The 15289-nt window shown below is 33.0% G+C and overlaps 1 protein-coding gene across 3 annotated transcripts in view; it reads right to left on the reverse strand.

Annotated features, from left to right (window-relative positions):
• PHIP (PHIP subunit of CUL4-Ring ligase complex) overlaps positions 1-15289 on the reverse strand; it is a 134734-nt gene that overhangs the window by 13112 nt on the left and 106333 nt on the right. For all 3 annotated transcript variants that reach the window (XM_025858872.2, XM_025858481.2, XM_025858473.2), the window contains exons 30-35: positions 13800-13955; positions 12395-12515; positions 9594-9719; positions 6829-6898; positions 6436-6486; positions 6015-6164 (exon numbers count right to left, since the gene is read on the reverse strand). In XM_025858872.2, the coding sequence (XP_025714657.1) occupies positions 6015-6164; positions 6436-6486; positions 6829-6898; positions 9594-9719; positions 12395-12515; positions 13800-13955 (674 nt within the window). The remainder of the gene's footprint in view (positions 1-6014; positions 6165-6435; positions 6487-6828; positions 6899-9593; positions 9720-12394; positions 12516-13799; positions 13956-15289) is intronic.

Below are 15289 nucleotides of genomic sequence, written 5' to 3' on the forward strand. Positions count from 1 at the left end.
ATATGTTACACTGACAGATTTTTGAATACTGAATGAGCCTTACATCCATGGATAAAAACCCCGTTGGTCACGGTATAAAATCATTTTTAGATATTGTTGAATTCTATTTGCTGATATTTTATTAAGAATATTTACATTTTCTTCTTTTGTACTTTTTTGGCCCAGTTTTAATATCAGGATAATACTGGTTTCACAGAATGAATGGAAAAGTAGTCTCTTCTCTATCTTGTGGAAGATACTATGTAGAATTTGTGTTATAATTCTTTAAACATTTGGTAGAATTAACCAGTGAAGACATCTGGACTTAAGAGATTTCTTTTTTGAAAGCTTTTAATTACAAATTAAATTTCCTTACTGGTTATAAGGCTATTCAAATGATCTATCTCTCACTGGGTGAGCTGTGGTAGTTTGTACTTTGAGTACTGGTCCATTTCATCTAAGACGTCAAATCTGTATGTGTAGAGTTGCCTATAGTATTCCTTTATTATCCTTTTGATATCTACAGGGTCTGTAATGATCCTCTATTGCATTCCTGATACTAGCAATTTGTGTCTTTTTTCTTTTTAGCTTTGTAAATCTTAATAGAGTTTTATCACTTTCATAGATCTTTCCCAAGAACCAGCTTTTGGTTTTATGGATTTTCTCTATTGTTTTTGTTTTCAGTTTCATTTATTTCTGTTTTTTATATTTCCTTTCTTCTGCTCACTATAAGTTAATTTTATTTTTATTTTTCTAGTTTTTTTTTTTTTAAAAGATTTTAGTTACTTATTTGACAGAGAGATAGTGAGAGCAGGAGCACAAGCAGGGGGAGTGGGAGAGGGAGAAGCAGACTTCCTGCTGAGCAGGGAGCCCGATATGGGGCTCGATCCCAGGACCCTGGGGTCATGACCTAAGCCGAAGGCAGATGCTTAATGACTGAGCCACCCAGGTGCCCCTATTTTTCTAGGTTCTTGAGGAGAGAGCATGTGTTACTGATTTGAGACTTTCTCTCTTCTGATGTACCATACAGTGCTATAAATTTCCCTGCATTGTTTTAGCTTCATCCTACAAATTTTGAAATGTTGTATTTTTATTAGTTCAATGTGTTTTATTTCCCGTAAGATTTCTTTGATATCAGATTATTCAGAAGCATATTTATTTAGTTATCAATCAAGTGATTAGAGATTTTCCTGTTACTTTTATTTCTGGTTTGATTCCATTGTGGCTGGAAAACACACTGTATGGTTTCAATTACATTTGTCATTTTATTGTTTTCTGTCTGTTCTGTTGTTTTTTTATTTTTTTCCCCATTCTTCCTGTGGGTCACTTGAACAGATTCCATTTGATCCATGCATTGTGTTTATGACTGTAACTAACTCTGCTATAATTTTTTAAGTGGTTGCTCAGGTGTTTATAATATATACAAAATTATCAAAATATACTGGTGTCACAAAAAATGAAATTCAAAATGGATTAAACACCTAAATGTGAGACCTGAAATCGTAAAAATCCTAGAAAAGAACATAGGCCTGTAATCTCTGCTATCAGCCATAACAACATTTTTCTAGGTATGTCTTCTGAGGTAAGGGAAACAAAAGCAAAAATAAACTATTGGGACTACATCAAAATAAAAAGCTTCTGCACAGCGAAGGAAACAATCAACAAAACTAAAGGCAACCCATGGAATGGGAGAAAGTATTTGCAAATGACATCCAATAAAGGGTTAGTATCCAAAATATTTTATAAAGAACTTATAAAAATCAACATCCTCAAAGTAAAAATGGGAAGAAAACATGAGCAGACATTTCTCTTTGAAGACATAGATGGCCAACAGATACATGAAAAGATGTTCATCATCACTTACCATCAGGGAAATGCAAATCAAAACATTATAATGAGGTATCACCTCACACCTGTCAGAATGGTAACGACGCAAGAAACAATAGGCGTTGGGGAAGATGAGGAGAAAAAGGGACACCATGCATTGTTGGTGGGAATGCAAACTGGTGCAGCCACAGTAGAAAACAGTATGGAGGTTCCTCAAAAAGTTAAAAATAGAACTACCCTATGATCCAACAATCACACTACTGGGTATTTACCCAAATACAAGAACACTAATTCAAAAGGATACATGTACCCATAATGTTTATAGCAGCATTATTGATGAATGGATAAGGAGAATGTGGTATATACATATATACATATACATACATACATACACAATGGACTACTATTACTCATCCAAAAAATTGAAATCTTGCCATCTGCAATGACATGAATGAGTTAGAGAGTATAATGTTAAGCAAAATAAATCAGAGAAGGACAAATACTATAGATTTCACTCATGTAGAATTTCAGAAACAAAACAAACAAGCAATGGGAAAAAAATAAGAGAAAGAGAGGTTAACCTGGTGATGGGTATTAAAGAGGGCACGTACTGAATGGCGCACTGGGTGTTATACGCAAACAATGAATCATGGAACACTACATCAAAAACTAATGATGTAATGTATGGTGATTAATATAACAATAAAATAAAAAAATAAACATTAAAAAAAAGAGAAAGACAAAGTAAGAAAGAGACTTTTAATTATAGAGAACTAATGGTTACCAGAAGGGATTAAGGAGTGCACTTGTCATGATGAGCACAGGGTGATGTATGAAGTGTTGAATCACTACAATGCACACCTGAAACTAATACCACACTATGTTAACTGGAATAAAAATAAAAAAAAAAGATAGTGAAACAGAAAATAACATATCCAAAGAGAAAAATTGTGATTTCAGATTCTCCTGTGTAATGAAATCATATAAATGGCCTTAAAAAAAATATGTATCTGAAACGTTGACTTTTTTTTTTTTTTTTAAGATTTTATTTGTCAGAGAGAGAGAGCACAAGCAGGGGGAGCAGCAGGCAGAGGGAGAAGCCTGATGCGAGACTCAATCCCAGGACCCTGGGATCATGACCTGAGCCAAAGGCAGACACTTAACCGACTGAGCCGCCTGGGTGTCCCCGAAACCTTGACTCTTAAGACAGCTGTGTATGTGTGGGGGTGAGGAGGTAAGTTAAAGGAGTTATAAAATTGCTTTATGCAATGGTAACATTGTCTGAACAGTGTCCAACCTCTCTAACCTCTTAAGGGTAACTAACCACTTTGACAGAAACTATAATTACTTGGATATTGAATATTATAACATATTGTCTTTACAAACTTTGCAGATTTTAGGGATATGTTAAATATATTTATGTAAAAGACTTCATTTTTCTTCGTTTGTATCTTGGGTTTCCATTACTCAGTACAGTTTATGGTAACCACTCAATACACCTCTGCTGAATAAATGAATGGGATAGATTATTTAGCATGCTAATTTGCATAAAAATTTAATTTTTAAAATTTTGCTTTGTAAATATTTTATTAAATTCAATATAAAAGCTGAAGTATGAAGAATATGACTGCTTTATATATCCTCTAGAGTTAGGCTGATAGTTAACTTATAGTTAATTCTGAAATATAAAAAGTGATAAATCCAATTTTCTCTTCTCGGTGACAGTAATAAAAAACAGTAAATAGTCCTAAGTCTTCACACCTCCCTCCATCAAGGAGTACTGTAACATGTGATTAAATTAGAATTTTTTCTTGTTTCTTCTATTTGCCTAATACTTTTGGCTGGTGGAAGGAGCTCTAAATACTGCTCTCATTATTTTGAATACTTAAGATAGACTACATTCTTATACACTAGTTATTCTCTAAGAATACTGCCATACAGCTCTGGTGCACGAGATACAGAAAATATGGGCTCTTGTTCTCACTTTGTAAACAAATAGCTACAGATCTTGGAGAGCTGCTTAATCTGAGTCTCAGTTCAACATTAGTAAAATGAATCAGCTGTACCGGTATCTAGAGTTGGATATATAAAAAGCAACTCATATATATATATATACACACATATATACATATGTATGTATATATATGTATGTGTATATATAGCAGATATTTGTATTCTGGACTTTTTCCTAGAAAGGAAGAGAAAGATACAAGCTTTAATGTTTAGATTCTAGATGCACAAGTTTAACTGCGCAGAGTCATGAATACAGGTCTCTCCCATATTTCTGTATGGTTGTTTTAACATTTTCCTTTGTCCTCAGAGTTTTAATTTTTCTCTATTATTCCAGGTAAAGATTTTTTTCATATATATCCTGGTCAGGAGTCATGCTCTGTCAAATTTTTATCCACCCTAGAAAATGTATATAGCCATTAACTCCTCAAATATTGCCCCTCTCCCATTCTGTCTACTCTCTCTCATTGAATTTTTTCATCTACCTACCGTATCTCTTAATCTTTCTGAGAGCTTAATTTCAATGATTTTACATTTCATTTTCAGAAATTCTATTTAGTTTAAATTTTTAAAAATACCTGCCTCCCCCCTGCCCCGGTAAGGTCTTTTTTTCCTTATGCTTCTTATCTCTCCATTTATCTCTTAAACCAAAATAACAAATCCAAGTTTAATGGGTAGCATTTCATTTTTCTTTCTTGGTGGTACATTAAATAAGTCACTGCTGTTTTAGATTTGATGAGGTACAGTATTTCAGAAATAATCTATCCTATATCAAGTTTTGGGGGAGAAGGTACTAATATTTCTATTTGTTGTTTGTTGTTGTATATATGATGGATCACTCCCTTATACAGTTTGAGATTTTTTTTATTATTATTAATTAATCTGTGGTTAGGGATTGGTTTTTTTCTCCCTCTGATGAATTTCCACAGACTAGGGTAGGGTAAATTTGGGCTCTAAATCCTTGCATAGTGCAAGCTTAGGGAGACTCCTTTCCTGACACCAGAGCACCAGACAGATTCTCTTCCTCATGGAGGGAATTATACTATTGTTTTCATTGAGGCTGAAATCTTTCAAGAGTCCTGGTGGGATCTCAGTTCCAATTTCCCTCCTCACCTTGGCTCATACGGCTTTCTCTCTACATAGTACTATACTTGTGCCTCTAGAGAATCTAAACATTAAAGCTTTTATCTAGCTCTTCTTTTCTGTGGAAAAGTCTAGGAACACAAACAGCTGCATGCACTGGATAAACTATAACGTTTTCTAATATGCATAGTTGGGTTCACAAGAAACAAAGGGAAATCCACAGGTTCCAAAAACAAAGAGAATTGAAAACCAGAGTACTGTAGCATTAGCTCAGTTCTTCTATGAGTTTTTTGGAGCATAGGGTTCAAATTAGCCCAGTTTATCACATTGCTGGAATTAAAAACTTATCTTTTACATTCAAGATTCCACATTTCTTGATTTTTAAATGACAGAAAGGGCATTTTATGATATATATCTACTGATGAAATTTCTCTATTTTCATCATTGCAAGTAAGAGGATACCACATCTGGGCCATGAACTCTTACAAAATATTTCATTATTTTCACTTGAAACCACGAATATTATCTAAACTGTACAACCTTTAGTAACTGACTAAAGGAGTAAAAAAAATCACTTTAAGCTATATTTGGATTGCAAAGACTGCGTGAAAAATACTCAAATCAGATTCACTCAATCTTCCTACCACGAATTCCATAAATATAATAATGCTACCTTGCATTTGTATATACTGCTATAGTTTAAAAACTATTTTAATGTATTCTCATTCCATCCATAACCCCATAGGGAGATTGGGTAGGTATTATTATTCTTGTTTCCTAAACAACTGCCATAATAAATTCTTAAGAGTTTGTGTGGGAAATTATAAAAAAAAATTTAGATGAGAAAATTAAATGACCTGCTCAAAGTAGTACAATTGGTAAGAGGGAGAGCTGGAATCATAACCCTATTCTTTGTGGAGTCTTAATCTGGGGTTCCTTCTGTTTTAAATGCCACACTACTCGACTTAGATGCTCAAATAACCAAATAGATGACACGACGTATTTAATAATGAAGAAGTGATAATCATAAGAAATAACAACTTAAATGGCTAATTGTCATGTGTGAGATATCTAGCAAACTGACAGGTAAAGAAAATATTTTCAAAAATACTTACTGGATATTCAAGGAGATCTACTGGCTGGCGGAAAGGCTCAGAATCTTCACATTGAAATATGAGATTTAACAATTCTTGACATTGTTTCTTCCACGCCTGAATATCGTAAGATTGAGCTCTGTTACGTAATCTTCTTCTAGGTTGATGGTCCTAAAATGAAAAATTTCAAATATATTAATAAAACAACATTTATACAGTAAAATTTGTATTTTTAATGTAGTCTGATATAATTAGGTCATATACAGTAATTTAAATAATAGAAAATATCATTCAGCTAGTTCTGAAAACCATGCATTTTGTGATGGAAACTGATTTGGAAGTAATACTTAATCTGTCTTTAAAAATACTAAGAGTTAAAAAAATGCTTTTAATACATTTTAATTCATATAAAATTCTTCTGCTAAAACAAAAAGTATCTTACCTTTCTTTTTCGGGTAGAAGTTCCTGGCACATCAGCATCTTTCTCTTCTTCCTTTGAAGTAAGAATTTATCAGATTCGTTAAACATTCTAGATTATACTCCTTAGAGTTTATAGAGTCTATCACAGTTGTTTATATGCCAATTATTACCTTTACACTTTCGAAAACCCATAATGTATATGCTGGAACACTTTACTGATTCATTAGAAAGTCCCCCCACAACGTTTTTAAAAACTGTAACAAGAAAATTCTGGACCACTTTTTTGAAACTATAGCATTAGCCAAAAATAATTTTCCTAATAGCATTTATCTGAAAACTACTATGTGTTAAATTCTTTTTACATATAGAAAAAGACCAACATAGTCTGAATGATGAAATATGAAATATGAAATACCTCAGAGTCAGACAAAACTTTCTTCTTCATTGAATTGTACAGTGGAATTAAGTTGTAACAAGTCTGATCCCTAAACAACAAGGCAATGTTAGTATACAAGATTAGAGTCATGAGATTTTTTTTTTCCCCCTTTAAATCTGTTACCAAAACAAGATTTTAAGATAAAGCTTGAAGCTGAAGGCTTTCTTCATTGGTTGACTCCAAAACTCTATGCCCACCCACCTGCCCCTGCCCCTCCACCCTATGTGGAGCTTCCAATCTGGTCTATTTCATTCCATGAAACCCAATTCTCACCTCCTAGTCTTTGTTCAGATCACTGTTGTTTGGGGGACACCTTCTTCCATTCCTCAGTACACAAGGGAAAGCTATTATATGTCCTGTCTTCTAATTCCTTCTTTTCATTCTTAAATGTTTAGTCATTCCCTAGAATTTTGTCCTTTAGTCATCTTCCCTTGTCACTACAGTTTTTGTCCTGATAATCATATATATCTGCAGTATATCTGTGTAAATGAATTCCAAATTCCTATGATTTGGTCAGACTCTTCTCCTGAGATTCCATCATCTAAAATTTCACATGTCTAAACCTTATTTTCACTTCCCTCTCCTATTTTCAACAGCATTACTATTCTCACAGTAATGCATGGGTTTTCACTATTCCTTCCCTTGCCTCCTTATTAACCCAATCACTGGCCAAGTTCTGTGATTCTACCTTCAAAATTTCTTGGCTTCTGCCTTTCTCATTTCTATAAACTAAACCCTCATCACCTCTTAGTTGGTTAGATATAACAATCAATCTGCTATTTATGTTTTTTGTCTCTTCTCTATCAGTTAAGATTGGAAATGCATTCAAGGCCCTCCATGATCTGGCTCAAACTCGTGCTTATAGCACTGTATCCCTATTACTTCTGCTCATGTACTCTCTACTTCATCTGATTTAAATTGCTTAATTCCCTTAATAACCTTTTACTTTCCTACCTCATGCCTCTCCTTATCCTTAGAATGGCTTTTCTTCCATCTAACTTCTCCTAAATCTATCAATATCTACCTTGTTCATAACATCCTAACACACTTCTCCCCGTACCTAAAACTCCACTGTCACAAACTTTCAAACAGACTCTCTTGTTAGTTTTTCCTTATATTATAGTTACTTAAAAAATTTATCTATGAAATTGTACTAAGAGGGTAAATATACATTTCTATCTCAAATATCTCTCACATCACCTGATTATATACCTTATTGCTTGAAATTTGGCAAAATAACTCAGTTGAAAAATAGAATCATCAAAATTTCAAGCTATACCTAACATGTGAAAATTACTGTCAGCTAAAAATGTACAAACATTTGTTATGTATACCTCTAAGAAATGCCAGGGATTTTTAGATATATATAATATAAACGCTTTAAATATTAATCTATTCTAACAAGGTATTTCAAAATAACATTTGAAAGAAATATTTTTATAGACTATTCCAAATATAAAAATAATTGTTTCATCTAAATTATTTCACTAAAGTGTGAATTTATATATCATGCAATTCTATTAATTCCTCTTTGGAAAAAGAAACATACATATATATATAATACAAAATTATACACTAAACTTTATAATAAAAATATTATAAGCCATTATAATTAAGTTATATAAACAATCTTCCGAGGATAACTAATTCTTAATTACCAATTTTATGGGGGGGTTGGAGCGCAAGTATAATAAAAATAGCCCCCAAACCATTTGGAAGGCAACAGGTTTTTTTTAGAGACTAAAGTAGAGGGTAGAATATAACATTTACTAAAAAAAAAAAAAAAAAAAAAAAATATGACACAAAGAATATAACATTTACTGTACTAATTTCCTTTGGTATTTTCTTATATTGAAATCACCTATATTCCTTAGCCAAAAAACCCCTAACACCACAAAAACGGGCCCTATGATTATTCTAAGAAATGAGAATGAAGCTGGAGATGTTTTTTAAAGAGCCTCAATAATCCCTGCATGTGAAAATGAAAGCTGACAATAGCTGAGTATTAAATTATAAAATATATTCTTTCTTTACTGGGAAAAATTATCTAATATAAATAACCTTAATATGAACTCAAGAGTAGTACTTTATACAAAACAGGAATCATTCCTCTGGTTTCAATTTAGAAGGCTCAATTCATTCTACGGCTATATAAAATTCTTAAGGTAAAAAATAAAAGTGTTGCTCCCTTAAATAGCTATAGTTATCATTCTTGGTATGAGATCAATGAATGAGGAAGTAAACCTGACTTTTAAGAAGAATCTTGAAATTAAATTTAGTTTCTGGTTGGACTACTTAAATACTTTTTTACAAACTTGTCAAGGGCAATATAATGTTAAGGTCAGAAATTCTTAGATGGAAGACACTCATTTACTGTGAAAATTAAACATGTAAACCTCTAGAACTGTTTCCTTAACTGTTAATTACAGATAGTGATATCTCCTAACTGTAATTATTATTTGGCTTAGAAGAACTACTTTAGGTAAAACATTACATGTTCTATACATGCTTACCCTCATTATTATTGTCCAACAGTTGGATTTAGAGAAGGATCCATTTTTTTAAATGTTAGTTGTGGAACACAACTGTAACATAACTTTTTATGTTTATACAGACATTATATGCTTTCTATTTTGAATGTAACTAGTTTACAGCACAGCATGTGACACATATAAAAATAACTGCATTTTACATTTTTACATTTTACATCTTAAAATACTGACAAGTGTGGAAAAACAACTCACTTTATAAAATGTAGAAGAAGATCAGTCACAAACTTAGCAGATTTCACAATAGGGCTTCCAGGCTCATTAAATGTCCGTGTATTATGCTCTATGTATCGAACTTCCCACATTAGGGAAGAAACTCGCCTTAAACAAGCAAAACACAAAAGTCTTAACCTCATTATATTTAAAAATATTTGTGCACAATTTAAAACCAAGGCATTCTCACTTTTCAATTACAGTCTTATCCAATTACAGAACTCACAACTTTAAAATATAAGAAAATACATAATCTCATTTGTGTTAGGGTAAATAAGAGCAACCTTGTGTATTTGTAAAGAAAATGTCATACCAGATTAGACACTAGATTATTAATAGTGCCTTTTCTTTAAAGAAAAATCCAAAGACAACTTCTAGAATATTATCTAATATGTGGTCCAGTCCTATTTAAAATAACAAGGAAGAAAATACTCAGAAAGTATTACTGATATTGATGTGTGAACAGAAATACAATTATATGTGGGGTGCCTGGGTGGCTCAGTCCTTAAGTGTCTACCTTCAGCTCGGGTCATGATCCCAGGGTCCTGGGATCGAGCCCCGCATCGGGCTCCCTGCTCAGCGGGAAGCCTGAGCTTCCCACTCCCCCTGCTTGTGTTCCCTCTCTCGCTGTGTCTCTGTCAAATAATAAATAAAATCTTAAAAAAAAAAAAGAAATATAATTATATGTGATTTAAAAAATATATACAATTATGGATACAGAAGCATACACACAAGGTTCATTTATTCTAATAACAGAATCACAGGCATCTTCAGGGTACTCTATAGAACTATAAAATAAGGTTTCAGAGTTAATGCCGAGCAGGGCAAAATGGTTAGTATAGTTTAACAAGAGACAGAACCAGAACTATCAGAGAAGAAAACCATAAACTGCAAGAAATCTGAAGCCAATGAGTAAAGGAGAAACAAAAAAGGTTGAAACACTGAAAAAGCAAATGAAGGCATCATTTTATTAAATAAGAACAAAAACTGGGTCTATATTATCAGGTTCTAAAATAGGCAGTTTCTAATTTATGTAAGGACTGTGTTCTCAGATATTCTTATACTGGCTACCAAGCTAAGCTAATGACAAAAAAGCCTGTTTAAGTTGTAATGTACCCTGAAATATAACACACCTTAGCAGTTACCATGTTGAGCAGTATTTCTATGAGAAAGTATATTTACAACAATAGTGGGAGATGTCAGCAGCTTACCTTTGTAGCTGTAGTCCAACAATTACTGTACAATAACAACTCCATCTCCCCATGATTCTCCCCTATCCTGTTCCACCTCTGAAGCACTAAGTCCAATTTCTAAGGCTTAGCAATTTAGGGGTCTAGGGAAAAGGAAGGATGTAGCTAAAAATTTCTCCTCCATTTTCTCTTAAACTTCTAACATCAGGTGTTGAAAAAGATTTAAAGAAGTGTACTATGAAGGTTAAGATGGCTGGGAGGCACATATCATAGTGATTTCCTCCTCATCTCTATGCTTTTGACAAATATCAATAAAGGAACAGCAGAAACACCTAACCAAGATCAGAAAAATGTTTAGAACCTGAAATTTAACATCTTAGTTTTCTTTATTCCAGTGGTTCTCAATGATTCTGGGTGGGTGGTTCTACCTCATATTTGGCAATGTTTAAAGACATTTTTCCTTTTTACAACTAGGGACGCTATTGGCACCTCAAGGGTAGAGGCAAGGATAGCCCCTCATAATGAAGAATTTTCCAGCCCCAAATATCAGTAATGCTTTTGTTGAGAGACCCTTTACTAAGTTAAGGAACAATAAATGGTGTTTTCAGCGCCAGGCGCATAAAGTACCAAATTAGATTTATGATTTAAGTAAAAAAAACAAAACACTAGAGGCACATTTTATATTAAAAAATACAAAATATGAATAAAAGTTTCCCTAAGTTAAAATGAATAATATAATGTAAATAACAGGCCATAAGAAGAAATTTTTTAATTCAATTATTTTAATTAAAATGTTGTGGGTGCCTGGCTGCCTCAGTTGGTTAAGCATCTGGCTCTAGATTTTGGATTACGTCATGATCTCAGGGTTGTGAGACAGAGCGCCAAGATTCTCTCTCTCCCCCTCTCCCCACCACTCTCGCTCTCTAACAAACAAACAAAATGCTGTCAGTCTTCTAAGCAAAAGTCATGAAAACTGGAAGTATGATTTCATTATGGAAAGCTACAGACTTAAATTTTTTCTGTAAAGACATTCCAGGCAGTAAAACTACAATGCCTATCCAAGATTAGAACTCAATGTTTACTGAAATTAACTAGATGCAAATTAGTTGAAATTAGCTCTTTTTTAACTCTATTTCAAGCTAACCTTAAACTATGAAAAATATCCTGACTTCCCAATTTCAAGTATATATAAGCTAAATATAAGCAAAATAAGAAAAATATGCAACTTTTAAAAATATTGTTCTATGAAAAAAATCCATGAAAAAATATTTCAATGTGATGTCTAGGAGAAAACGAGATACTCTGGCTTGCTTTATAAACTACAGTATGAAGACAGTGAGCACCAACTCGTATTAGCAACTAGAAAAAACTGCATCAAGGAATCATGTTCCAAATCTATAGACCAGCAGCATCAGGAACCCAGGGAACTGGTTAGAAATGCAGAATCCTCAGGTCCTACTAAAATTACTGAACCAGAGACTGCATTAAAAAAAAAAAAATCCCCAGGTGATTTGTATGCACAGTAAAGTTTGAGAAACACTCAAGGATCATTTAGTTTTCTTTTGGTAGTGGATACAGCAAATGGGTTCTAACCTGTAAAACCTGTTTTCCAGTCTTTGTTTAATTGTACTTAAATCCGTTGGATATGCCACTACAGTGCAATACATGGGATAGGCTTGTAGATCCACAGGGGCCACAAATGCTGAAGCAATATCTAGAATAAAAAAATAAGTTTATATGTTTATTTTTTATTGTTTAAAATACTTCACAGACAATTCTGCTTGAATTAAGACAAATTCTGATCCACATAACCATTAGACTGCCACTGTCTTTTCATAGTAAATACATATAGTTTAGCTAGCCTAATATAGTCTCACTGCTTATTATGTATACATTTACACTGCAAAATTCTAGGGATATTTGTTATTCAGATCCCTTAGAAGACAAGAAATGACAGACAATATATAAATCTGACCTATTAAGTACACATACATTTCTATACTTAAAACCTTGCCATTCCTGAATCTGTAGGTTTTTGACAGTCATTCTTTCAGTAACACTGTAGTAACACATTCCATTCAAACGTAACTAACTTTCTCAAAACTTATCACCTTATGTTAACCACTTAATTCTGTGAAATATCATGCAAGCACTCAGAGGAAGAAACAGATCCAGAAGTCTTTGACTCAATGTCAATGACCAAATGGCACACAGTCAACTGGTAAAAATCTAAAACCTGACAAAGATTACTATTTTTTTACTCATTCACATATAGTATACGACAACTTCCTATGCTAAAATACTACTAAAATTGTTTAAGATATCTGTGATACTCTTTAAATAAAGTGTTGCCGTATTAAAAAAAGACTTCAGATGAAAATATATCCAAAATGTGTCTCCAGTGTCACCTCTAACTTTCCTCTTTTAAGCTTTATTCCTTACTGACAGGGGGGTTGCTACAAACCACCACACTAGTTTACAGTTGTTTTGGAAGCCCAGAATTCAGATAATCAAGTTTTGTAAGTCATTGTGTTTTTGTTTTTTTAATGAGACAAAGCAGTTCAGTATTCTCGTCCTTCCCCTTACAAGTATTCCCTTGTGTATATATTCATATAGTTAAGGGGAGAACTGGTACAGCTATCCATATAATTATAATTCATCTCTCAACCCTCCTCTCCCAATTCACATCATGTCAGCTTACCTATGTTAAAAGATTTCAAATTGGGTTCTGGATGACCCAGATTTTTCACAGGTACCCACCCATGGCATTTCTGGGGGCCCTCACTCTAAAATTCAGCTAGAGCAACTCCATTTTTAACTGTTCTAGATACCCAAGTCCTATGTAAGGCCTCATTTAAAAAAAAGAAAGAAATCCACTTAAAAGATGTTTGAAAACCATTGACATGATATGGTGAAAAAATATTTTTATTGAATAACATTTTTCCTTTCCTTTGCTTTCTGCCAGTTTCTATATTCCTGTGTTACTATTATTATTTACCCAGTGTCATCAACTGGTTTATTCCTGCAACAATTCTTTCACATTCTTCATCCCTGGGATTGGAACCCCATTCTCCATCAAGAGGTTTATAGATCAATGATCTGCATTCAACGTCAGTTAAAGGAACACTAGTACCTAGTTCTTCAGGAAATACAGCTGAAATACAGAGAAAGAAAAGCAGATTTAGTGAAAATATGTGATTTTTGCTAATATTTAGGTTACGTTTAGAAAGTAGAGTTGACATCAAAAAAACTAAAGTATAATTCTGTAAAGATTTGATAAGTATATCCTGTATTTTCATTAAAGAAATGTATGTTTCAAGGATCAGTAAAATGTGTTTTTTAAAACATTAATTTTATAAATAATTCTCTAGATGAGCATATAATTACTTCTCCAAAATTGTAGCTGACAACTTGCTCAACTATCAGTTTCAGGTAAAGGACAAAGTATTTCTATAAATTATGCTTAATCTGCAAGTTTTCTGAATCATTTCATGATATAATCTCCATATTTATTTTAATACACAAGGTGAAAGTGAACTAAAGTGGTGTTTTCCACAAATACTCCAGTCTTAACTTTTTTTTAACATACAACAGAGAATTATGAATAGTAACAGATGATTCATAGGTTTATTGCTTTTAAATTATGAAGGTATGCCTTCTGCATATATTAGGAGGTGATGGTGACATAAAACCTACTAATATGCCAAGTAACATTTCCTTTGAACTAGATTTCATCAGAGAAACATTGGGGAAATACACTACTATTTGTATACAAAATTCTTCCTCCTCACAACGTAATTAAACTCCAGGGATGCACATGTATATGTATCCAGACAGGACAAAAACAACAAAAATCACCCCCCTTCACAAACGGATATATTTAGGTAGGAAACAAATAGCATATTAATGTCATTAATTCATTTCAAGAAATACCCTAAGCAATACAACACTGACTAGGTTCATTTCTCTCATATATAGTAGTCCAATGTGATTACAACCTCAAACTTACAAAAAGGAGAGAAATAAAATAAAAAGATAAGCCATGTAACACCATTCCAAGTTGTTCAAGATATTTTATAGTTTCGGGACACCAGAGTGGCTCAGTCGGTTAAGCATCTGCCTTCAGCTCGGGTCACAATCCCAGATTCCTGGGATCGAGTCAAGCATCAGGCTCTGCTTCTCCCTCTGCTTCCACTACCCATTTGTGCGCTCTCTTTGACAAATAAATAAATCTTAATTAAAAAAAAAGATATTTTAGTTTCAAACAGCTCTAATTTAGCAGTGAGATGAAAAATATGTTATTGGTATTAAATTTTCAAAGTGATAATTTCTAGCAAGAATTAGTCTTAGATAATATTAGCATGTCCTTTTTCTCATTTCTAAGGTTTACCTGATTGGATTTAACTTTTCCAAGTTACCTTTCCTCTGATTTTTTAGTATATGTGCTGCCGAAGTGAGCACTTTTCTCTGACTTTTTAGAACACAGTA

Source organism: Callorhinus ursinus, unplaced genomic scaffold (assembly GCF_003265705.2).
Source record: "Callorhinus ursinus isolate GAN/ISIS: 27379988/994484 unplaced genomic scaffold, GSC_fseal_2.0 scaffold6, whole genome shotgun sequence".
Classification (NCBI taxonomy): domain Eukaryota; kingdom Metazoa; phylum Chordata; class Mammalia; order Carnivora; family Otariidae; genus Callorhinus; species Callorhinus ursinus.